This window comes from Cyanistes caeruleus, chromosome 2 (genome assembly GCF_971803275.1).
Source record: "Cyanistes caeruleus chromosome 2, bCyaCae1.hap1.1, whole genome shotgun sequence".
Classification (NCBI taxonomy): Eukaryota; Metazoa; Chordata; class Aves; order Passeriformes; family Paridae; genus Cyanistes; species Cyanistes caeruleus.
Window position 1 is genome coordinate 40,366,641 of NC_141702.1, and position 25,136 is coordinate 40,391,776.

The 25,136-nt window shown below is 37.3% G+C and overlaps 1 protein-coding gene across 1 annotated transcript in view; it reads right to left on the reverse strand.

Annotated features, from left to right (window-relative positions):
- The window catches only part of FBXL4 (F-box and leucine rich repeat protein 4), a 60,863-nt gene that overhangs the window by 6,381 nt on the left and 29,346 nt on the right, over positions 1 to 25,136 (reverse strand). Inside the window, exons 6-8 of the mRNA XM_086876608.1 lie at positions 21,754 to 21,967; positions 7,897 to 7,968; positions 6,881 to 7,193 (exon numbers count right to left, since the gene is read on the reverse strand). Of these exons, the coding sequence (XP_086732734.1) occupies positions 6,881 to 7,193; positions 7,897 to 7,968; positions 21,754 to 21,967 (599 nt within the window). The remainder of the gene's footprint in view (positions 1 to 6,880; positions 7,194 to 7,896; positions 7,969 to 21,753; positions 21,968 to 25,136) is intronic.

The window sequence follows — 25,136 nt, forward strand, 5'->3', positions numbered from 1 at the left end:
AGTTCAACTCACACAGCTCCATCTTCAGCTAACTAGCACCCCAAAAAGCCATCTAGTTCAGGATCTTGTCTAGGGTCAGGGATAATTATGTTCCCTACATTCCTTACCTCCCCTGCACAAAAAGAAGTATATTTTTTAATGTAGCTTTTCACTGGTGATTTGTCCCAATGGGCAAAATTTATAATTTTAGTGTTTCTAAAGCTATCTTTCATGGATTCTACTATTTTTCTGAATTTCTTTATACTTACAGCCCCTTCATAAGTTCCACAGTTTAACTACATAAAGTCAAAAAAAAAAACAAACAGAAAAAAACCCCAAAAAACTCCAGCCTATTAATTGCAATTAATTAAGATGCAATGAAAGAAGCAGTGAGATCATTCCCAGTTCACTATTTCTAAATCACTCATACTCCCATGCACATCTCTTCTGTGCCCTCAAGGGAATCTGTTTTCCAGACTCCCTTGCATCTCAGAATGACCCCTGTTGTGTTGTTTCTGCACTAATTTAGTACTTTTGAAACTGGATGACCAGAACGATACAGTGCACTGAGCACATAGTCAGTAATTTTGTAACAAGCCCTATGGTATTTTCTCCATTTCTTGTCTAAGAAACCTTAATTTTCTCTATTCCCATTAGATTGATACTCATCAGCAATGAGCTGTTGTTTTCCAAAAATTGTCCATAGGATCTCTTTCCTACAAAACAGTAGCTTGTACAAATCCAGTCCCCTATATATTTAGTTGATATTATTTTGCCTCATGCAACTACTTTGCTCTTGATTGAATGTTTTCCTCCTGCTTTATCACCTGTTTACTAAGTATCACAAGATCATTTTGCCATTTTTCAGTATTAAGTTCTTCAGTTTAAGATTTTTCTACCCTGAATACCTGTGTGTTACCCTCTGGCATTATTCACCCCTCTGCCTGGATTACTTACAAACAGATCAGAACAGACCCTTGGTCACCACAGTACTGACATAACTTCACTGTGAAAAGAGATGATACATTCTTGTCCTCTGCTGTCTCTGAAACACCCATAATATCCAGGAGAAGACAGCTAACTTACAAAAGCAGCACAACCTTGGCTAGAGCTTTTGAAAATCCAATCTTCTATGGATTGGAGTGGAACTCACATTCACCAAGAACTCCAAGGAATTCTAAAGAACCAGAGAGACAAAGCTAATACTACCCTTGCTGGGATGCAGCTCTTCTTCAACATATGGTAATGTCCTCTGTGTGTCCACTGACTGACTTTGTCATGGCTGCCACTGGTTTACAGAGAGCAAAAAATGATTTTACTGTTTTACAGCTCCTAACCCAAGCCCTTTACAAAAGGCTGTGCCACGTTTGTAACCCTGCATTACTCTAGCACTGAGGCTGATTTAAGAGACAGATCACACACCAGAAATAAGATTTCCAGAGCCCTGTATTTGAGCTCATTTAGAACCACTGCATAAATACCATTTAATCCTAACAATTTATTATTGTTCAATGTATTGATTTGTTCAAAAGCTTTCTGTATTGGCATTCCAATTTAAGGCAGCTTTCCAGGCTAATCTGGAAAGAATGGCTCTGATGTAGCAGCCTGCTTGATCCCCTCTGCCTAGAACACAAATGGACACACAACAGTTCCCCTGCAATAGCCTTGTATTGGAGTGAGCCTTCACATCTAGACTGTCTACTGAGCTCCTGTGAATTTCCAACACAGCTGAAATACAGAATTATTCACCTCTAGCCAATGGTTCCTTACTACTTCATACTGTGATTTTGTTCCACTTTCTAGAGTTCATCTTCCTATTTTCATTCTCTGCATGGGGTTCAATTTCAGAAAGACTCCGGATGGTTCCACTAGACTCCACTACTCTTCTGCATAAGGGGGGATCTAAATGTGGTCTTCAATTAGCCTACATCAGGCTTTCAGATTAGTTGCTTTGAGACATTACTGAACATCACCCAAGGACAGTCTTTGCTATTATGCCCCCAAGTTTTAACTCCTCTTCAAAGACTAAGCTTGTCATAATCACTGATTTTTAACTCCCTTACCCTTATATAATCACCATCATCATAACTGTCTGGTGGTTCATGCAACAGTCCCAAAGGCTTTACAAAGAAATTCTCTAACATGCTTTATTTATTCGCTTCATTTGACCATGAACTTTACGACAGTATCACTGCTCTGCCATAAGGACCTGCTCTACCATTCCAAATGCGACTCTAGGAACAACACTATGCTACTTATCTTTTTTTCCACCAAGCCTTAAAATTGCTACTACATCAGCACCTTCATCTAAACCCAGCCTCATTTATGCATCACAGCTTTTATGCTTCAAGATTCAAATGTGTGTTTCTACAAAAATTCTAGATTTAGATTCCTAGCCACAGATTTTTTCATGTAGGATGTTCTTCATTCCTTCCTACCTGAACTTTGATAGTTCTCCTACCATTTCATCCAAGACTTTTAATAGATTTGCAACTAAGTAGGTCATCCTAAATTGCATGTTTTATTGCACCTGGTTTTTTATCTCCTCAGACTTAAAATTTTATGTTAGGAAATACCATTTTCTAAAAGCAATCCAGTTGGGGTTTGGTTATTCACACCACAGGGTAAGTGAACATCATATGTAGTTTTACTTTTATTTATACAATGTACAGTTAGTGACGTATTTATCTTAAAAGCCCATTCAAAATAATTTCATCATTTTAATACAGCACATTTTACTTTGCTTTTGAAAGACTGACAATGTAGCCTGCTAGTTAATTACTTATATAGTGCATTTTTCTTCTAGAGTTTGGAGACTTTTAGACCTTTATTATTTACTACAACTGCTCCTCCACAGACTAATCAGACATTTCTCAGAATACATACATAACCAAAATATTAAAATCTGCTATTTAATTTTGTTGTTCAGTTAATTGTCTTGTATCACCCTTGTAAAAGGCAAGAGTAATGATCTCTTTGCTAGAACAGTTATGTTTATTAGCTGCAAATAATCTAATTTATATCCATTATATATTCAAGTCTTCAAATTCTACAGCTGTTTAGGAGATCTGCACAGGATAGCTATAAAAACTGCAGAACCCAAATTTCTAGGGCAAGGGACACTACTACACACCAAATAATATTTCAGAGTACCAACCTTGAAAATAACTAGCATCTTCCCTCAAATATTCTTACTTTCTTTCCTTTCTTCTCCTAGACCAGCCCAACTAGCATTTTAATCTTTACATTTTATTCAATCTATTGCACACAACTCAAATTCAAAATTTTAATGTGCTACACATTTTCATGTTTGAATTGACTAACTACGTGTTGATGTTCTCAAGATAAAGCTGAAAACTTTGACAGCTGGCAAGGGGGCAGTTGGGTTTTCTGTTGCTCAGGAAGGTGTAGGAGGTGTTGGAATGTAGATAGGAATACATGAATTTTGTGGTAACGAGGGTGTCTACTTTTCACTACTCCTTTTGTGCAGGACAGAGGTAGCTGGAACTTTTGGGGAGTGAGGTTAATACGATTTACTCTTCACCCTTGACAGCAGCTGAGAACCCCACAGTAAGAAAACTAAGCAGCTGATGTGATGTGCAAGAAAAGCTTTTGGCACTGTCAATTCAGGTTGCCATCTGACTTGTCACATTGCTCAATGCTGATCACAGTTTGAAGACTAGTTTTTCAACTACTGGTCTAGAGGTGTCCACTTAACTTTTGATAGCACTGGCTGATGTACTGCGTCACTACAGAACTGTCAGATGATCATAGCTGGATCATTCTGACAGAGGGTGGAAACATGCCATGCCAGTCAGTGGAAAAGATGTGGGCTGAGAAGGAAATGATACTTGTAAGCAGGCAGTTCAGGATGTAGTTGGTAAAAGAAAGCTCAGAACTAAAAGTTCGAGAGAAACACATCCTTGTGCATTCAGTGACACACACCACGCTTCCTCTTCCAAACTTATGATACAGCAGACATGGACCAGCCCATGATTTTTTTTGAACAGAAATTTACTTTCCATGTTTTACACAGCACAAACACAGCCTGACATCCAATAATGCTTTACATGGGCCAGCAAGTATAGAGAGTCCTTGAAAACCACCAATTTTCATCCTCTGACTCTGTAACAAGGAAATTGCCCAACAATTATAGTAAAGGACAGATGGGTAGCAAGCCTCAAGACTTACCACCTTAAAACAGCATCCAGGCCATATATAATGTACATTTTTCACCCCTTACAGTTGAACAAGCTTTCTTTCAGAGGTTTAGACTCCTCCACCCCTGAAGCTATTGTGATGATAAATAACCTATAACTGAAACAAGAAGTTTTCTCTGACGAGTTTATAAGTTCTAACAACTGCAGAGAGACACCTGTATAGTATCTTCAGTGCTGGTGACTACAGTAAAGGGAAAACATTCTGACCTTTACTTAGATAAGTGCTTGTATACAGCAAAAGAATCTCGCTTTTACACAGCTTTGTTGAAGCAAAAGAAGTTCCTTTACAGCACACAGTGCTAACCTAGCAGCAAGACCTCTACACCCTTCACAATGCATAGGCAAGCCAGACATTTCTTTACTTGGGAGATGACAGAAGCTATAATGAGAGCACCTCTCATTCGTTCACATCACAGAGAAGACCCACTGTTCAAGGTTACTCTTGCAAAGCTGAGCTCTGACCTCTTACAGTTTCAGACCTGTTGTCACACTTCTACTGAAGGACAAAAACATACTACACATTTATGCAGCTTAAAGTAAGAGGATGGCCCTGTATCACATGCCCAAAGTAAGAGCACATTCAGAGATTTATGACTTCCTTGGTACTCCTGCACAGTGAGAGACTCTTTAGTTCAGACAACAGAGACTTCTGCACTTACATGGGAACACCTGGCAAATCTACCTCCAGATGACACGATGTGGTTCTACTTGACAGCTCTTTCTTGTAACCACAGACTGTAGTGATTACTATATTCAGACCAAAAAAAATTTAACAGTTTCCTTGCTGCTGCCAAAAAAAGCAGAGTAAGTCCTTCACATATATAGTATCACCTTGTACTGACTTGTTTACAGCAGAGGACAACCTTTTTCGCCCCCCTACCAAATATTTCTCTGAAGGAAGAAAGAAATTATTTTTGCAGATTATTCATTTTGCAGGTAATTCAACTGGATATCCCCATGAGGGGATTTATCTGACCGCAACATCTCACTGGAAAAGTTTGACTACAAATCCACCTGACTCAGGAATATTGGTAAGCACCCAGGGAACAGAACAAACTCCTTTTCTACTTTCATGGTATTAAAAAAAAAAAAAAAAGCACATTAAGATGTCAAACTGAATTCAAATCTGAATTCAAACACTAAAGAATTGTGGCAGCAAACCTTCACTACTGTCAGAGAGGACACAGAAGTAACAGACTATCCACAAGTTTAACACAGCCAAACTATTCTTTGGAGAGCCTCTGGTGCAGTAACGAGGTCTGACCACTTTGTGGGCAGACACAAGGCCATTGTAACAGAACCACATGGAAGTGGGTGGTCAGGGGGACATAAGCGTTTTGAAAGATTAATTCCCTACACTATTTGGAAACTTTTCGTGTCTGAACAGGACAGTGTGCCCCTGATAATTTAGCTACAGAGCAGTCTCTTAAAGATACACAAAACACAGTACCCCTGGTGGTCATAAACATAATGTATCTACAACTTATACTAGGTGGAGTTAAGGCTTTTTCTGTTCATATGTCTTTCCCATGTTGGTCAGAAGGTGACTCAGTCAAAACTGAGTAAAACTCTATCATTATAGGAGTGTACTGGAGTGTCAATCTGAACCCACATGGTAAATACTTAAATTAAATGGTAAATTATAAATGTTGATAAGAATAAATCCTTAAACTTGCTTGGAACATTATTCATGTTGATGGCTCTTAGTTCTCTGCAGTATCCCTCTCAACCTAAATATAGTACTTTCATTACAATTATTAAATGTTAGAAGTACACAGAGCAACTACTTTATTCCCTTTCACTTAAATCTTCCTTTTTCAGCTAACCTGTGAAATTAAGTTGGTAAAACCATGAAGGATTTTCTCCCACATTGATGTCACAAACATCCTTGCTGTCCTACATTATTATAAAAAGAAAACCTCATATGCCACTATAAAAGAATAAATTCAGCATTATACAAAACTACACTTCTCAAAGTCCTTACTCAAAAGTTCAAAGTGTATTTACTTTAGATCTCTAAAAATATTATCAACTATGGAAGCTACAGAGGATTCAGCTTCAGGAATTTCAGATTTGCTATGCTTTTTGACCATCATCACTTCCTTCTCACCTTACTAGAAAGTCTATTTAGGTTTTGCTGTTAATTACCCTTTCATCTTTAATAACTCCATTTACTGATAAAAGTGATGAAGAAATTCAGTATTGCATAGTACATAATACATATTATACAACACAGATATTTCTTGGACAAAAGCAAAGTCTGTCTATTGATCACAGACTCATGCTATAAATATACTTTGTCACACTTCACAGAAATGAAAACATAAAAGCAGAAAGAATGCTAAGAAATTGGATCTTCTGATAATCAAAACAGAAAGGCTTCAGTTAAAAACTGATGAAAATAAAAGTCAGCGAAAAAAGTCTTGCACTTAAATTCCACTTTAAGCAATTCATACCCAGCAGTCAAATTACACAGCTGGTATAAATCCACTGGATTCTCAGTCAGAATTCATGCAATAAACGTCCCTCTTTTTGTTTTTTTTATGTGCTAAACCACAATTTCAAGAAGTAATTTTTTAAAAAATATGTCTAGAAGACAGTTTTGTCTTAAGGACTCCTTTTTAACGGAAAAGCTTTTGAGACACTGTAAAACAAACGCCATTATTCCCACATTCTCTTACCCAATATATCCAGCTGCCGTAAGTGTGTGCAGTTGGCAGCGAGCTCCTCAATGTCCGTGTCACACACAGACCTGTTGGCCGTAAGGAAGAGCTTCTGCAAATTCGGGAGTTTGCGCGCAAGGTTTGTGAAGCAGCCTGTACTGCTCTGGAGCGTAGGACACCAACCAAGATCAAGCTCTTCCAAAAGCTGGCAGCCTGAAGCCAATTCCGCGATCCCGCTTTCAGTTATGTTTTTACATCTCCACAAATCCAGACTGCGAAGCTTTTTGCATTTTGCTCCCATCATGCTTGCTATAAGGTCATAGTCTTCAATCTGCAAGGAAAGCAGACACTTGGTCACGTGCAGGATTGTTCCAGACATACAGAGGTGTTTCAAGGTTTTCTTCCTAACACGCATAACGCATCTGTCTCAAGCATTAGTCACTTCTAAAGAGCTCCAAAAATTGTTCATTGCATGGTACAGTGAGATCTACTTTTATAAAAGACAAAAATAAATTTCCTATAAACCCTAGACACAGCTGGTTTAAATTTCACTTAATACTGAGGATCAAGCTGCAGCAAAAGCTGTTTCTTTGAAGAATTTGTTTGAAATTGTTTTCCCCTTAAAAAATGATTACAACAGTTTTTATGACCACAGGAAGTGCAACTACTGAAGAATGATTGAAGACTGTACTTATTTCCATTTTAAGTTGATCAGTTGCTGCAACTCCTTATGAAAGTCGTATTAATTACTTATTAAGTGATTACTCATATAGAGAATGCCCAAAAACTTAAAAAAAGGCCGAAGAATTCTGAGAAAGCCTGTAAGCCATTTTAGACCTACTAAACCAGTACATAACCCTTAAATATATGACCAAGCTGCATTCATCTAGGACATTCCAGAAGAGCAGTCTTGTATCAATCTCACATTTAACACACCTTTATGAAACAAACCCAGGTAGGTTCCAAAGTGAGTGCGCGCGCACACACACACACACACAGTCCCCCACCACATCCTGCATGGTCCAAGCACTCACCATGACACAGCTGCCCAGGCTGAGGTGCTGCAGCTCCGAGCAGAAGTTCAAAATACTGAGCAGGGCTGTTTGCTGCCATGGGGGAACACATCAGAAGGAAATACAGAAAGTGAAACAAAGAGAAGAGGTCAATTAGACATTAAAGGCTGTCACCACATTTCCTGAAATACAGCTCAAAACTCTTTTACAGGTGCCTTAAACGCCACTTAATGAGTCTCTGGGTACTTTACCCATTGATTGGCTTAAAGAAATGATAATCATTACAAACCTTTATGCAAGTCACTTTGGATGGGGTTCTGTGCTGCCCTGAAGATCCCCTCACACCACTGACCTATCCGCTCATTTCCCATAGGAGAGCCGATGAAGAAGTGCGGCAGGATCAAATAACAGGCGAGGCCAGCCTGCAAACACAGAGGGCTGGCAACACACCAGGAGAAGAGGGCAGGCTCTGACATTCGCAGATCAGCTGCAGCCTGATGGAACTGCCAATAGAGCTGCACAGCATCAGGCCTGGGCTGGGGACTTTAATGTCAAAGGCGGCTCTGTGCTGACAAGGATGCTGACAGCCATTGAGCACTTGTCACTACTATCATGCAGATGAAACAGATATAATGTGCATTTTACACTCCTGTTCCTGCCATTTAACGTTGCTATTCTTTTCAGAAAGTACTGCACACTGCTCAGCCTGAAATTGGACTGCAACATCAGATGCACCTTACAAAAGTGAACAGCTGGTCTGTTCCACAACAAAGGAAACTTTACAGATTTTTACCTGTGTTTCTAAGACACAGAAAAGATCCTTCTGCAATGTCTGTAGACATATTTTGTTTTGTAGTTGGAAACAGTGTGAACAAAAGAATATAATCTGTGATTCACATCACAAATACCTGTGCATCATACTTAAAACATCACTTCATTAGGACTTTGTGATCTATGTAAGTTTTAAAACAGGACTAGGATTCACAACGTATTAATGACAAAAATATGTGGATTTCTACAGGATATACAACAGTTTCTAACAGAAAAAACCCCAAGCAGTATACAAGTGACAAAGTAATCGACTGCTATTAAGTATAATTACAAGAACACTAGTCAACAACGTTTGTATTTAGGGGTAGTATCATTTATTTAAATATAAATTTATTTGTTTTCAGAAAGTTTATAGTTAAATGCTTTACTCAGTTTCCTCAGTTTGTTACACTCTAATGGAATTTGGCAGAAATATGATCCTTTGCCATATCACCAAGAAGAAACATCTGATTCCTGGAAAGACTGGCAGACACAGAACAGGGACACAGCATGGGGTATTCACAGAGACCATTTAATTTAGGCATCTCCCAGGAGCAATTATAAATGCTGTCGTGGTTTTAAACCAGTAACTAAAAAACTACTTATTTTTTGTTGTGAGATATGGATTAAAACAAGAGCAAAACAGGCTTAAGACTTAAAAGGAATAAAGACAGTTTATTAACAAACTACAAGAATGAGAATACCAGAATAAACCTTCAGAAAACCCCCTTATCTTCTACATCTTAACTATTTCTCTGTACACATGACAACATAGACTTTGGTGGTTAAAAACAGTCTTAATTCTTGCTACAGTCTTTCATCAGTCTTTGTAGAGAAACAGAAGTCTCCTTCTGTTAGCTTACGGAGTTTCTCACGAGAAAACTATTTTTCATCATAGTTTTCTATTTCTCTAATGCCAGCTGCCCGGAAATCTGTCATTAGATCTTCTCCTCCCATTTCACATCTCCAAGGTGTGTATGGGTCACAGAGTTTAGGAATCTTATTTTTAAGGATAAGTTATTCAAAGGCAGAAGTCTTCTTCATTTGTCTCTGTGAGCCTTCCTGGAAAACAGTTTTCTCTTTGCCCCCAAAGCTTCAAAATCTTCACTCAACTCAATTCCAGCAACTCACAGTATCACAAGCACTCTCTCTCTCTTCTGCTCAAAAGTTACACTTTGAATATCTCCTTCCTCCTAATACTCTTATCATGAATTAAAGGAGTCTTTTATACTATTATTGTCCATCTCCATAGCTTTAACAGAAAGATATTTCAGCTGTAAAGCATCTCCTTATTCTCTCTTTCTTATTTAAACTTAACTCTTTTCTTCACTGTTTTTGGTGGTTCTATGATGTCTCCTCTATGTTGATTGTCTCTCTCTCTCTGTCTTTCTGAGAAAAGGAGTAATCTGTATGTTTATCCAGGTAGTAAAAGAATTAAAAGCTTTAGGAAAACTGCAAGAGTTCATGGTGTTAAGTTTCAGTCTAGCAGCAAAAACTGAAAACCAAGCTCAGCTGGCCAGCGCTGCTTCTCTTCTCCCTCCCCCCCCCCTCCACCCCGCGGCCTTGTAGGCCTGGAGAGGGGGGGGAGGAGGCCAAGACAGAGCCTGCTACCTTGTCTGAAGCCGGAAACCAAAGAGAACAAGAGAATTCTGTCTGTACTTCTTAAGGGGGTGTTTACAAGTTGAATTCACTTTTTAATGGTCAGATCTGCTGTCAATTCTTGAAAATGACTGGTAATTGGTCAGGAGGGAAAAACTCCCATCAGCCACCAGCAGCTTCAACTTCCTCTCCCTCCAAGCTGTCTTAAAGGTAAAGCTACCCCATGACAAATGCCCAACACTTTACATGTATGGAATCTTGATTCCAGCTTGGCCTTCCAAGGTTTGATTTCTCAAAGGCAGCCTAAAAGTAGATGCTAAGAATAAGCCTTCCTCACATATATCTTGGTAGAAGCCTTACAAAGTCACTGTCCCTTGCTTACTTGACTTTCATCCACTTTTTGAAGGAAAAGGTAACTAGGGAATGAAATGCAAGCATTAAAAAGTCATTATTCAAGAGGTTATTAAGACTATTTGAAGGTTGGTAAATGTGTAAATATCCAATTAATTTTAAATTGTACACTTAATAAGCAAATGGTTCATTTGGATCATTAAAGAGGAATAAACAAATAACTCAAAAAGAATAAGACATAGTCTTTCTTATTCAACTCAGTGAAAGCTATGAGCTTAAGAACTTACTCAGATGCACAAATGAAAAGCAAAATTCCCAAACCCCTGTCTGCAAACCTTAAATACTGGAGCTAAACAAATCAGTTTCTGACTGCACACAGAGCTCCAAACAAAGTTTCTGCAGGTATTCAGATGTCTCCACAGGAAAGCTGAATATATTGCTGCACTCCACCAAGTCTTTTAGTAATGGTTTCCAGATTGGAATTTAAACACTGGCCTGAAAGAATGGGAAATAGCAATCTCTTTCCTTAATTGATACAAACAGTACAAAAGTGAACAGTCACTCTGAACAGCTTGCAGGATCAATTCCATACTTCTTCCAAGAGGGGTGAAATAGAGAGGAAGGCTAGTATTCATAGTTATCCTGATAGATAATTGAGCTCCATGTGTTAACTTCAACAGGAATGTCATGGATCACTTGGGAGTACCTTTTTAGTCCCTCTCTTTTTTAAGACAGTCCTTCTTGTACTGCCATGCACTGAGTCCACATTTTCAAAGGTCTTTTCACAATCTATTACTTTAAACCATTATTTAAAAAACCAAAACAACTTTAAAAAAAGTACTAGAAATCTGAGTAATAGAAGGGAGCTTGGTAGAACACCATGTCATACCATCACAAATTGTGCCAAGTCAAGCCCAAGAGTAAACAACTACATACTCAACATTCATTTTACTGGCTATATTAATTCCTCTTCTGGGGCGCATACGTGCCCACACACAGCAAACCAGATTTCCTTCAGACACAGTGTCTGTTCTTCTGTAACTGAGGTGGGCTTTGCATATGTCATGTAAGATGAAAAAACCCTTTGTGCATGCCTAGCTGTGTCTCAGTCAGTTGCGAATCCAGGTGGCAAAAGACATGAAAATAGCAGGAGAGAATGGCAGCTCACAGAATCCATATGCACTACATATAGAAGGACTATCATTGTAATAACCTGTCTGTGTCAAGCCATCTGTCAGTACAACAACATGAGCGACAACACTCCTACTTGAGCAAAGGAGAACAGCAAGGCAATCACCCAATCCTGGAGCTGTAACACAGGCCAACTTTCAAATGTTAGAGTGCTTTGCAAGAGGAGCTAAGAGGCCACTTAAACTCTGGATAAGAAAGTTTTAACCTGGAGTCTAACTTCACTTTCTTGGCCAAGAAGAGACAGTCAAATCAAAGAATATCCATATAACAACATTCTTCTGCCTTTTAGCCAAGACATGTATCATTTGGGAATTTTATGAGTTTCCCCTGAACCAAAGGCAAAGTTTAGCTTCGTACTTGCTCCCTTTTGAAGGGATTGAGAGAAGTGTGGACGATTATAAAAACCCCAAAATACACTAAGACAAAAAACCACTCTGGAAACAAACTTTAGGTAAGATTTACTTTTGCTTATTGAAATCACGGATTCGGTGGTCTAAATTTCTTTTGCCATCCAAGGCAAAAGAAAACCTACCAAAATAATTAATTTTTATAAGATGCCACAGACAACAGGAAAAGTTCAAAGTGGGCAAATAAAATGGTCTGCCCTGTCCTCCATACACAGGAAAGATGTTTTTAGATGAGGAAAACTTACAGTGAAGAATTTGTTTTCAGAGGGAAGACTTTGACGTCAAACTGATCAGAAGGATATGACAGTGCTGCTAAACACAACCTTACAGAGCATATTTCAGAAATATTTTAAGGCATAGTAGCTAGTCATAAACCTCAGAAAAAGGGAAGATGCCCTGAAGGTTCTCTGAAATCTTTATATACGGGTACAACAAATGTCTATCAGAAAGAACATCAACAGAGCTGATCCTGGCTTGAACAAGAGATGAGATTACCACTTGAAATAAATCCACTTTACACCACACGAGACAGGTGACAGGTCCATCCAAACCTTGAAGTCCTCCACTCTGTAATACACACCTGGATACATACAGTAACACTTACTGGAAAACAGCTATGTGCTGTGTATACTTCAAATAAACAGGTGGCATTGGATTAAAATGTCTGTCTACCTACCTGTCTTTGTAAAGGCCTTGGCCATTGCATAAGTTTTGACTTCAGTGTTGTAGAAGTACTGCTGGTTTGAACAAACAACCCACCAGCAAAGAAACCAAACACAGGTGCCAGAGCAATACACTTGGCAAGACTGAATCTTGCTTGACTTTTTCCAGGATTTTTTTACATTCATGATTCAGCAGAAGGCACAAATAATTTCTGATGTTAGTATGATAAAGAAGGCATCCAACAGATAACCTGAGCTCAACAGAAAACCTTCTGTCTGTGGCAGATGTGACTCACCTGTGAAAGATGCACTTAGAACATTTAACTATTTACTCATTGCAGTTTCATTGTCAGGTAGTCAGAGATTAAAAAAATCTAAAAAGGGTTTAAAAAATACAAATGATACACTATAATATGGCTATCACGTAACAGCTGCACTACCATACAAGGCATGAAAATAAGTGCACTACAGTGTGATTCTGTAAGATTAAAGGAAGAGCTTAAGAAAAACAACAAAGTTTTGCTATGAGCTTGGTTTAGGGAAGAAATAGACTGCAGCTTTTAATTCATTTTCTATAGATAAATCTTACAAGATACTTTTAAATTTGTTATCTTTTTACTGGAGACAAACAACAGGTTGTTTTTCCCCCTTCTCAGAAGATCTGTGTCTGACATAAATTAGGAATTCTTCCAGCTCCTCAGTAGAACAAGAGCTTACATCTTTTAAAATACTTTCATTCTTTTCAATTGTTTCTTCAATTTTTTTCAGTTAAGTTAATGCTAAGACAAAGAAATCTAAAAATGATCTTCAGATAATTAAGACTGCTTCCTCCCTTCCCTTACTCACTATGTTTTTAATCAGGGTCACTAATTCTCCAGTTAACCTTTCTGTTGAAGAAAAAAATTTAATTATGCAGGATTCAATTTTGTATTTTTAACATTAAAAATCCAATTTTTTACTAGTAAAAAATATTTCCTTCAATACCCACCTCCACAATCCTGCCTCAGTGCGGAAGGGTAAATGTGGTAAAGAGGAGGCAACTCTCCAGGGTGCTCTAAGTATTCTGTCTTCCTAAAAACTATCAAAGCCAATGACTTTTGAATGAATTATTTAAAATTCTTGGAACCCTGAGATACTGAAATAAAAAAAGAACTGGAGGACTGCGGACAAAGGCCAGGCCAATGACATCTATGTCTCTCTCAAGCTCACCAATCACATCCATAATTCTTAGAAGCTGATTCTTTAGCAGAAAAGACATAATATTGTTAAAACTGCACAGAAAGGCTTCTCTGTTCATGATCTGGGCAGAAGCTTCCCTTTTGCTCCCAAAAGGTTTAAATTTACACAGCAAGGGATGTTGGAAGTGGCTGACTAACCCAGAGAAACACACGACTGTGGGAACAGATTAGCCCAAAACATCTTAATTTCAGCACACACACCATGAGTGCTACTTAATGTTGTTCAATTAAAATGTTATTTTCAAATAGTTGATGTATTAGTCCACCTTAAGCCAGTGAAATAGTATTTCACAGGTACCACACCAAAAAATGTTTTGGCATACTTGAACTACCTGTAGTAAAAAACCCAACCAACTGAAGAAATTCTCAGAAGAAACCAATTCTATTTCAATCTGAGTGCTACTATGTCTATAAATATTTGTAATTAAAAACACCCCATACATGAAAAGATGATCTTGTTAAGACTGTCAAAAGTAATTAAAAAGCTACAAAAATTCACAATACTTATTTTTTCCTCCCTTTGGCATTACACAGCACTAGAAGAAAGCCAAAAATCAACTGTTTGGGTGAGGGGATTTTCTTGGCACAGTCTGTGAAAGTAAATCAGAAATTACTTGGCATCTGCTATTCTACCACAACGATTAAAAACCTCATTGGATGCAAAGCCAGAATTCTGTAAACTTCTACTGAACCATGCCTTTTAGAAGGTACAACAGGGCAAACCAATATTGCCTGTAAGTAAAGAAAAAGATCTACTTCACGAATTTCAAGGTATCTTACCTCCACATCTAAAAACCTGCAATCATGCTGCAGTAGTCCCCAAAAGCAATTTCTTTTTTTTTACAGAAAGCAGAATGCAATATATTAATAATGTAGAAAACCAAACGTAGGGTAATGGTGAAATAAAATTTTCATCTAAATCTGCTCCAACAAAGAAATTGTAAAATATGATTCCAGGATTATCTTCCCTCCCATTCCCCCCCACACCCATACACAGTATTCAAGGCATCAAAATAATTTCAGTTACGGACTTCTAGGTCTATGATACTTCAAAACAATTATGTTAAAGATACAAGACACTGTGAGAGGCTTATAGAGATGAGATGCATGCTAATAAACACATCAGTGGTTCAAAATTAATTTTAATTTTAGATACTTATAAAGTACTAGACGTAGTTTTCAGAAAAAGTTCTCATAACTGCTGGTTGCCCAGAAAGCACTCATTTTCACACTGCTTCTAAGATTTTGAGTTCTAAGGATAAATACCTATTCTCAGTATATTATTTTTTACAGAAAAAACCCACATCTGGGGATAGTACACAAACATTCAATAACACACAAAATACATAATACACTATTTCTTGAAACTATACTTGGATCTAGATGTTTACAGAACTATTCAAGTTGTTCACCTTCTATTGGTCTATTTCTCACTATATGTTAGTTTTCGGACAAATGAAATGTTACAGAAAATGTCAGTTATTGAAACTGGCATGGAATCACATGTCAGATTAGAACTAAATGGTGGCCAAATTTGTTTAATGCTTAAGTTCTTCAGTTCCTCAAGCTATTTCATGAGGAAACAAATAGAAGAGGTCACCTCACCCTTTACAGTGTAGTTTTTGTGGTCTTTTGGAAGAGCAAGATGCCCACGTAGTCAAAGAGAGAGATATCCCCTGCAGGTATCCAATCACATTGAGCCCAGAAATTATTATACTTCTTAAACAAGCTTAAACAAGCTTTTCTCAAATTTTCCAGACAAAAAGGTTGAGCTTTGTAACAAAGTGAACTCCCTACAACTTAGAAAAGCATGTTATGTTGTGCACAGTATTTCAAGTCCTTACACACACCCTCACATAGAGCATCCTATACAGTATCACACGTCAGAGAATCTCAGCCTTCTTTAGATATATCCTCGTACCACAGCTACAAAATTACAAATAGTAAATTGCTACTACACAAACTTTATTGATGGAAGAAGTGTTGCATACTCAAACTGTGCACCTTGTAACTGGCCAGAGTCAGAGACCAGGAGAACAAAACTCCTAGGTTAAGTTCTCTTAGTCACCAGCACTAAGAGAATCACAGAAGAGCTAAGTGTGGGAAGGAACTTCTGGGAACTGTTTAGCCCAGACCACCTGGCTCCAGCTCAGCTGGCATCCCCAAAACAACTGAAAAATGCTGTCAAGAGATGTAGGACCCAGTCCCTTTCCAGGATGAGGCCTCCACCCTGTCCTTAAATACCAAAATTCACAAGGGTATTTGAGTGATGCCTTCTGACATTAATGCAGACAATTTTCATTTACAGATTCAAAATAAACATGGCAGCAAATAATTTTCCTCCACACCAGAAGCTAGCATTAGAACAGGAATTCTATTCTCATCCAAGTATCCATCAGCTATCACCTTGGAAGATATAACATGGAAAGAAACATGATGAAAAGGGAGACAACTGAAATGTATTCATTAAAAATCAGCTCCCCATCTCCCTCCAATGCACATGAATTATAGGACCATTTTTGAGATATCATTTTTGAGACAGTGATAAAACTTTTGTCTCCAAAACTTTACGACACACTTAAAAACACTGATGCAATATGAACACTCATAAGCATGAGGTAAGAGGAGAACAAGGTGGAATGAGCCTTATTAACGAGTGCAGGTGCAGCCTCTCAAAAGTCAGAACAACTTGGCTCTTCAGAAACAGGCCCAGTATAATTTGCAAGCTGGGATTCAGAATGTACAGAGGTACCTTTTTGTTCTCTACAGCTACTTGGCAGTGCCAGGGGCACAGCAGGGACAGGGACACAGCAACACAGCAATTACTGAATTAATTAAATGAAAGTAATAGTCTCTGCAGTTAATTAAATTATTGTATTTTGATTTTGCTTTATTTGGTCAAATTATGTCCTCCCTTATGTCTGCAAATCTGTTTTACACCTTCATTCTTCCCCCTTACTTCACATTACAGGCTCAAACAACCAGATTCCACTGTGAGCCTGACATGAAATCAAAAAGCACCATCAAGGCCCTGTATCGCACAATTAATTGTCACTGACTCAGCTTGATTCCAAGGATCCACATTCTAGCTAGTGCCTTTCACCTTTTTTTTCCCCCCACTATTTGCTTGCAACTCTCCATCCTAAAGATACATACCCAAGCCAATGGAACTTTGCTCAAAGTGAAAACTCTTTAAACAATAGCTCTCAAAAGTATGACATGACCAATAATAAGTTATTTCTAAAAACTCTGTAGAATATTTTATGGCAGCATTAACTGTTATATTGCTCATGGCCTAAGAAAATAAGAATTATTACATCTACTGCTACAATTCCTCTGCTTCTTTCTGGTATCCAAAATTTCCAGGATACACTCTGGCAGCTTCCCAAATTCCAAATTTTCTTTCAGTCAAACTTATCAAGAGAAAAAAATCTATAAACACAACACTTGCTTTAAAATGTGTGAAAAACAAAGTCTTTTGTCCATTGTAATTAATTTGAATGTATTTTATTTTGTATCTCAAATATAATTGAAATACAAACTTTATGGGGTTTTTTTACACATTAGAAAGATGTCAGAATATGCAACATGAAATATATAATCTTACATTAAAATTTACACCCATCAATAAGAAGACTGACAAGTTCTCCTACTGTAATTGTGGCTTTGGCTTCTTTAAAATACAATTTTGGCTGCATTATTTATATGGACTGAACACTTCACAGTAAGCATTAAATTAAGATAATATTCATGCTCAAGGATAAAGATGTGCATTGCCAATTACTGTACACAATAATACTTCCACTGTTCATTGTATTCTTCAAATGTATCAATGCCAACAAGTGCTTAAATTATACTGTGAATACACTCTCAACAAATAAACATTAAGGAGTTATATATCAGTAAATACCAAAACCACCGGCACAAAAGTATAATAGTGGTATTGAGCACACAAGTTGAGATTAGTTTCTCAAAGCAAGATACTAATTATTCAAGCATATACATATCAAACAACCTTTGAGAACATTTATTAATGAACTTCTAGCACTAGAAAAATGAGCCACATTTTTTAGTGGGGAGGAGAATAGTCATGCAGGACACTTTTTTTAGTAACTGAAAAGTTACTGAAAGTCACTGGACTTTCTTCTAACAGAAAGGCTGAAATAATTCAAAGGCATTGGAAGCTTCAGTTCAGAGATTAGAAAACAATTTTACACACACAACCTCACACTCAGTATGTCAAGGAAATAACATTACACATGGCCTTAGAAATCAGGAGGGTGAAGACCAAAGACTACAATGTTTTCCAGATGATACAGCAACCAAAGTAGCAGTGCACTAAGTAGCAATACACTAGCCTTGCCCATTTCATTAAAAACACACTTAAAAACTGGAGCTTTGATAACAGAATCAATGTCAACATTTTAAAATACAAAACCTATTCAAAGAAAATAGCTAAATAAGGAAAAACTGGAATTACAATTGCTCAGACAACATAATGTTACCAATTTTATTAAGTTTCCATTGTTCTCAAAATCTATGCACCTAAAAAACCCCACATTAATAGTAGTCAATTTTTCAGCAGAGTGTTTCCTTAGGACTTATCTATGTCATTATTATTATTAAATTATTATTATATCTATGTCATATTATCTACAGTAATCATATACATGGAAAAAGTACAACAGATACTTTAAATTTAGACTTCCCCTCTTTTTTAGTATTAAAAGGCAGAAAAGTAAAGGGAAAGGCTACAGCAAAACTTAGACTGCACAAGAAAATCCCATATTTGGGCACGTAGCTTGGAGTGTATATTGGAGAAATACCATTTCTTTTATTAAAATGTTAATTCTGTATTTTTTAGTAAGCATAATGCAAAACCAGAAACAGCATTATCACATACTGACAAATAGGATGGAGAATCTTCATCTCTTCCTATATTGTTTAATCACATGTCCAAATCCACAACCAAAAGAAAAAATTGTACTATTTACCCAGATGTGCTCTAACACATGATAGTTTAGTGGTTTATTTTGCTTATTGCTTGGTTTAAGAAAAAAAAAAACAAGCCCCAAATTATTTAAGAAAACAGGCTAAATTAAATGAACAGATTTTTCTTTGGGTTTTTTCTTCATGGGTTTTGAGACAGAACTTCAACAGAACAACGTATCAGATCTATTCTTCTCACCTTCTTATTTTCCCATAATAAACACATACATGTTATCAGTTTGCATTTTTTCTTAGTGGATTCACAGCCTCAGATTCTTTTCACTGAGCAGATCCAGTTGGCAACAATGCAATGCCAAATTCTTAATTAACCACTAGTATTGTTCCTCTGTTTGCTCCTCATAAGCTCCAACAATGAAGACAGCAGTAGAAATTTCACAAAAACCAAGAACACAAACAGCTCCTTGACAAGTTTTAGAGAAGTCTCAATCACTTCACAGAATGCTTGCTTAATCCATCCTTTTTTGCATATAGCCACCACTTAGTAACAAGCATTTCTGTACCAGCTTAAAAGTACAGAAGCATGAATGGCAGCCTATTTTGTACAGATAACCGAAGATTTGGACTAAGTGAAGCTCATGTCAAGAAAGGTAATGTTATTTCTATGAATCTGTGACTTTTGTAGTTCCAATGCTTTAATTCAAATCCGATGCCAAATCTTCATTCTTTCCCTTTTATTTTTTGACCTGTGATACACAATGTATATTGCGAAGTGGCTTCACGTTAACAAGTATAACCCAAGCACGTCTCCAATTTATGGATTTAAATTTCCAGAAATTTCTCTTCCACTGTTTGTTAGGAAGAGTGCCTTTTGTTCATACTTAGGTATAAAATGTAAGCACAATCTTAAATAAACTTGATTATGAATGAATGTTCTTGTCAGCTACAAGCAGAGGCATGTCCATACACATGAAAGGCAGAAGTGAATCTTCACAATGTAAAGGCTTCAAAGTCAGGAAATATTTACCACCTACGTTCAATCTAATTTCAAGCTCTGCTCAGCACAGAGATAGCATAGGAATGACAGTTACCAATCACCTCAGAGTACATTTTATTTGCTGCACTATTACAAGCATGAAGTCTCAAACTTGAGAAGTCACCTGAGTAGAATCAAGAAGATTTTAATCAATCAACAGTAAAAAGTAATAAAATTACACAATCACTACCTCTGATGCAATGATCTTTCCTCGATCTGAAAAAGCTTTAGAGCCAAAAGTCAAAATGAAATAGAGGAGATCTATCCAAGATTAACAGAAAGACTAGTATTGTAGAAAAAGAACAGATACACCCAAGGCATCAATACAGCTCTGTTCAAAAAAATGTGGGCTCACCAATTTTCATTTTGGTTTGAAGAAAATAATAATTGCTTCAATACAGAGAGCAGCTACCACAAAGTAACAAGTTACTAAGGGGTACTGGCTTCACAGTGACTGTACTCTCCACAGCAAACTCCACAGCAAGCACTGCTCACATCAGGTAGATTAGCCTTTAATCTAACTGCCCTGTGTTACTCACCATTACAGACTCCTAGCTGGAACTTGGGCACAAACAAACTTAGCATTCCCCAAACAAAGGACAACAAGACCCAACTAACTCTAACACGTGTGTCAGGTGTGAACTGGTTATGAGTGCAATACAGTACTCTTAACTTCAGATGTCCCTTGCACAGCTAGTTGACAGGACCTACTGTTCCAACTTAATTCCTTTCATTACACTTCAGATTAAGACCCCACACAATCCAGTGTCACCGCCTGACTTCTGTGTACCACAACTCAAACACAATCAAACTTTCCAAAAATCTTAAAATGCTTAATCTAGGATTGGAAGCTATGAAACAGCCTACAGAGACATGGTTTTACCCCATTTTGGCACAGCTCTTGCAACAACAGAAGTAGGACAGCTTCCATGTAAACCATGGTAGTAAGGTTGTAACATATGAGTAACATAATTACTAAGATAAGAATGGAATTCTTCTGATTCGAACTGCTTCACTTATAAGGATACAACATTTGTAAAATGTAGCAAACTACAAGAGACTTCTCAGCAGCAGCCCACAATTCCATTCCATCCTAGAGCAGAATTGTGTTGCAGCAAGCAGTAACAACTCTGATTTGGGCAGTCAAGTAACTGTATAAAGAAGTAATTTTTACACTGTAAATGAGAAGTTGTATAAAAAAGTCGTGTTCTGCGTCTCAAATACTGCTAATATACAAACACTGTAGGAATCCAGTAATTAGCAAGTCATTTTAAAGGAGAGAATGTTGAGAACTAAAGACAGTTTCTAAACATAATAATTTTACAATTATATTTGCTCATTGTCTAGAGAAGGCTAAAGAAAAGCTTTAAATTTGTAATTTTACCACATTGCTTAAAACAGCTGGTGGAAAGTCACCAGCCTACAATGTAAGTTAAAACACACAGGCCAAAAGCTATGTTGAAAATAAGAAAATCCTAAGGTTTTTGAAACTACCCTTGGATTTTCTGAATTTAGCTCTGAATTTACACTCAAAATACTAATTTACTTCTTCATTATTGAAAAAGAAACCAAACCCAAAACCAACTTTATCAGGATTGAAAATACTTATTGCAAAGGTTAAAAAGCGCTGTTCCTACCTCCACTTTTGTTCTGTAGAGAATAAGACGCTTTAGGCTGCCCACTTTGGCTATGTGGTTGAAAGCCTGAGGTGGTATTTTATCACAGGATGAGAGATTTAATTCCTGAAGATTTGGACACATTTCAGTGATGACCTCCAAGCATGTTTCATTGAGGAAATGGCCACAAGACAACTCAAGACGTACTAGTTCAGAGCCACAGACTTTCAGGAACCTGTAAAAGAACCCCATGTTTTAAGTGAAAAAGTAACAGACTTTCAGGTGAGAGTCTGAATACTGTCAAAACCTTAACCATGTCAACCAGGAAATAATTCCTTCCAACAAAGAAAAGACACTAGTTTTGAAAATTCTGTTTTGGTTTAGGAAGTTAGAACATACTTTGTTCTCAATATTAACTCTGAGACAATGGAGCACAGCAAAACACTGATCATGTTTGAAAATCTTTTAAACAGTCAAAAGCCAATTTTGTCAATGGTCTGCAAGCTTACATGAATAATTTTGTATTTATCTCAGAAAAATCTGAAAATGTAAAAATGTAAAATCTGAAATGTAAAAAACAAATACTTTTCAGTGGATTACATATTTAGAAGTGTTTTAAGACTTTCAGGAAAAAAATATCTCATTCTTTTCACTAAGAATCAACACATGCTAGCTGCTCTAGAACACAAATTCATGAGGAGCATTTGAATTTATTTGGAATTATAAAAAAATTAACATATCATATGACAAAAGACCCAGAATTTAGAAACTTTGATGGTCTCTATATTCTACTTTCCTATCAGAGATCTCATGTAAGAAACTCAAGTTCTTTTATCTCTAATCCAAGCTTTAACCAAAACCACTTAAACTTCTTTTTCATTTAAAAGGTAACCTTAAAACCATAAATTAACTACCAGGACTGTAGGCTTGATAATTAATAAGATAAAAAAACCCACACATTTGCCATGCTTATGTTATATTTTGAAAGTTCCCCCAGCAGAAAAACTAGTTTCTTAAACTACAGGCTGTAATGAGTTTTCCATGTTACTTCCTATAATAATGGAGCGACCTGTCAAAGAGTATGAATTATTTTCTCTTAATAAATGTTCTGATCTGCTCTCTTACCAGTTCTGTCCTACAAAAATGCTCATGAAGATAAAGCAGCTTCAGGTTCTGACCCTTCCACCATGAAGTCAGTATTACTTCTTATAAATGATGTAACAGAAATGCCAGACAGACACAAGTCTCCTCCTTGCCCAAAAACTCCTGTTGCTACAATGGAAGAGTTATAAGCCTTCCCAAGCATTTGTTCATGCTGAAGCTTAGGATGAAATTGCTGCTTGTCTTAGAAGAAGACACATTCAGGGAGACATTCCTCAATGACACCAACAGCGGCCCAAGACTTCAAACACATCTTTTAAGATCCAAGTTTTCAAGCTGCCTCCTTCCCTTATTTTTTCATTATTCACTCAATACTTGCCATTCATTATCTCCTTCCTTTATTCCTTTCACCTTGCATTTTACATGGCCTTAGTGTGATTATGCAGATCCTATGTAATACAGAGGGAAAAGGAGATTCCAGAATGGCATCTCCATCCCTGGATGTTTCCAAGAGTCACCTGAAACCTTGACTGACCTGATCTAGCGTTGGGGACACTGGCACTTCAAGTGGGAGCTTGGAGTAGACGACCTTCAGAGGTCCCTAACATCCAACATTTCTATGAGCCTAAGCAAACAGAAACAAAGACAGGGTCTGAGACACAAAACGGGAGACATAAGCCCCAGAACCACAGGAGCTCTGCCATGTATGGTCTTCAAGTCTACTCCTCCACTGGTTTTTTTTCTAACTCTCCAGTCTCTATTTAAAATCTATTTTAGCTTTTAAAGTCAGAGTTTAATCAAACAAGCAGTTTCCATACTGGACACAGTGAATTCAGAGAGACTGGTAAGCCTTCCTGTGGGAATGTCAAAGCTGAAATGACACAACAATTCACAACAATTAACGTTGGGTATTTAAACATTTAAGTGCTAGCAACATTTAGACTAGCAATAGAGTTCAACACTGTTATGGAGAAATGCAGGATGGAAATCTCCTGGAAATCAGAGTAGAGATATATGGATACATTGTTGATTACCAATTAGCCAATTCCTCTATTTAATGAGTGCTTTAACAATACATTCACACAGCTTTGTTCATCAACAAATTATCAGGTTTGTTTGAATGATGGTATTTTCCATAAAACTTTGTCAGTCACCACTTATTACACCCCTAGCTTTTAATTTGCTAACAAATAAATATTTTATGAATTACTCCATTACAATAATGGATGTTAGCTTAACTGCCATATAATTTAATAGGGCTTAGCTGTTATAAATGTTAGTAGAGATCAATGCGCTTCTCTTTCTAGGACCTATTACAAGTTAACATTACCAGGTCAGGGAAATACTCAGTTAACCCCGAAGACTTGGAGAAGAACTCCAGGCTCACCAGCTTTAGGAGTTATTATCCTCATAACATTTTATTTAAACTCATTACACTTGAAACACACAGGCAGAGGCCAAACACGGTGACAGCAACAAGCATTGCCCTTCATGACTTCGCTGCCTTGTTGGAAAAGGTTACTTAGGAGACATGAAACAAAAACAAAAGGGGGATGAGGTACATGCAGCAGCAGGGTACAAGAATGAGCAGACGTGCATGTAGGAAAGAGAGGAAGAGGAAGAGGAATCTGAGGAAGTCCCCAGCCAGCACAGGGCAGAGAACACCGGGCAGAAAGGCACAGTCCTCAGAAAGATGGAGACACCCCGACCTTTGTTTGCATTAAACAGACTGCTCAGGATAGAGGTTTTTGCTGCTGTCTTTCTACATGGATCTCCACGTAGAGCCATATGGCAAGGTAGAATATGAGTTCTCATGCTTTCAAAATAAATGTGGCACGGTCTTCATACTTCTGAGACTTAACAGCCTCTGAGTGACTGGCTCAATTTAGCTAGTCTGAAAACAACATCCAAAAAAAGCACCTTCTACCCAAATCAAAATTTCTTCACATTTCTTCATATAACTCTCCCTTTAATCACCAAGGATTGACTGGTTCCTGTTCTCAGTCTCTCCTCTGTTCTGCAGTCATCCATCCCTTTAGTTTTGTTTTTATTATCAATATTTTATACACACCATGTCTGAAGTGATTTCTCTTCATCCCTTCATGTTTGCTATAAAATATGACTGAACAACCTAGGATAATGTGAACACGTACATTTCTTTTGCTAGACACTGGATTGGGCTTTTCCCTTGAAGTTTATCCTCACTCTAGACAGCAGTTTTTCAGGCCTTTTAGTTGTTCAGTTTTGGTTTTTGCTTTTTTTTTTGGAGGGGGGATGGGGGCCTTGTTTTGGTTTGTTTTTTT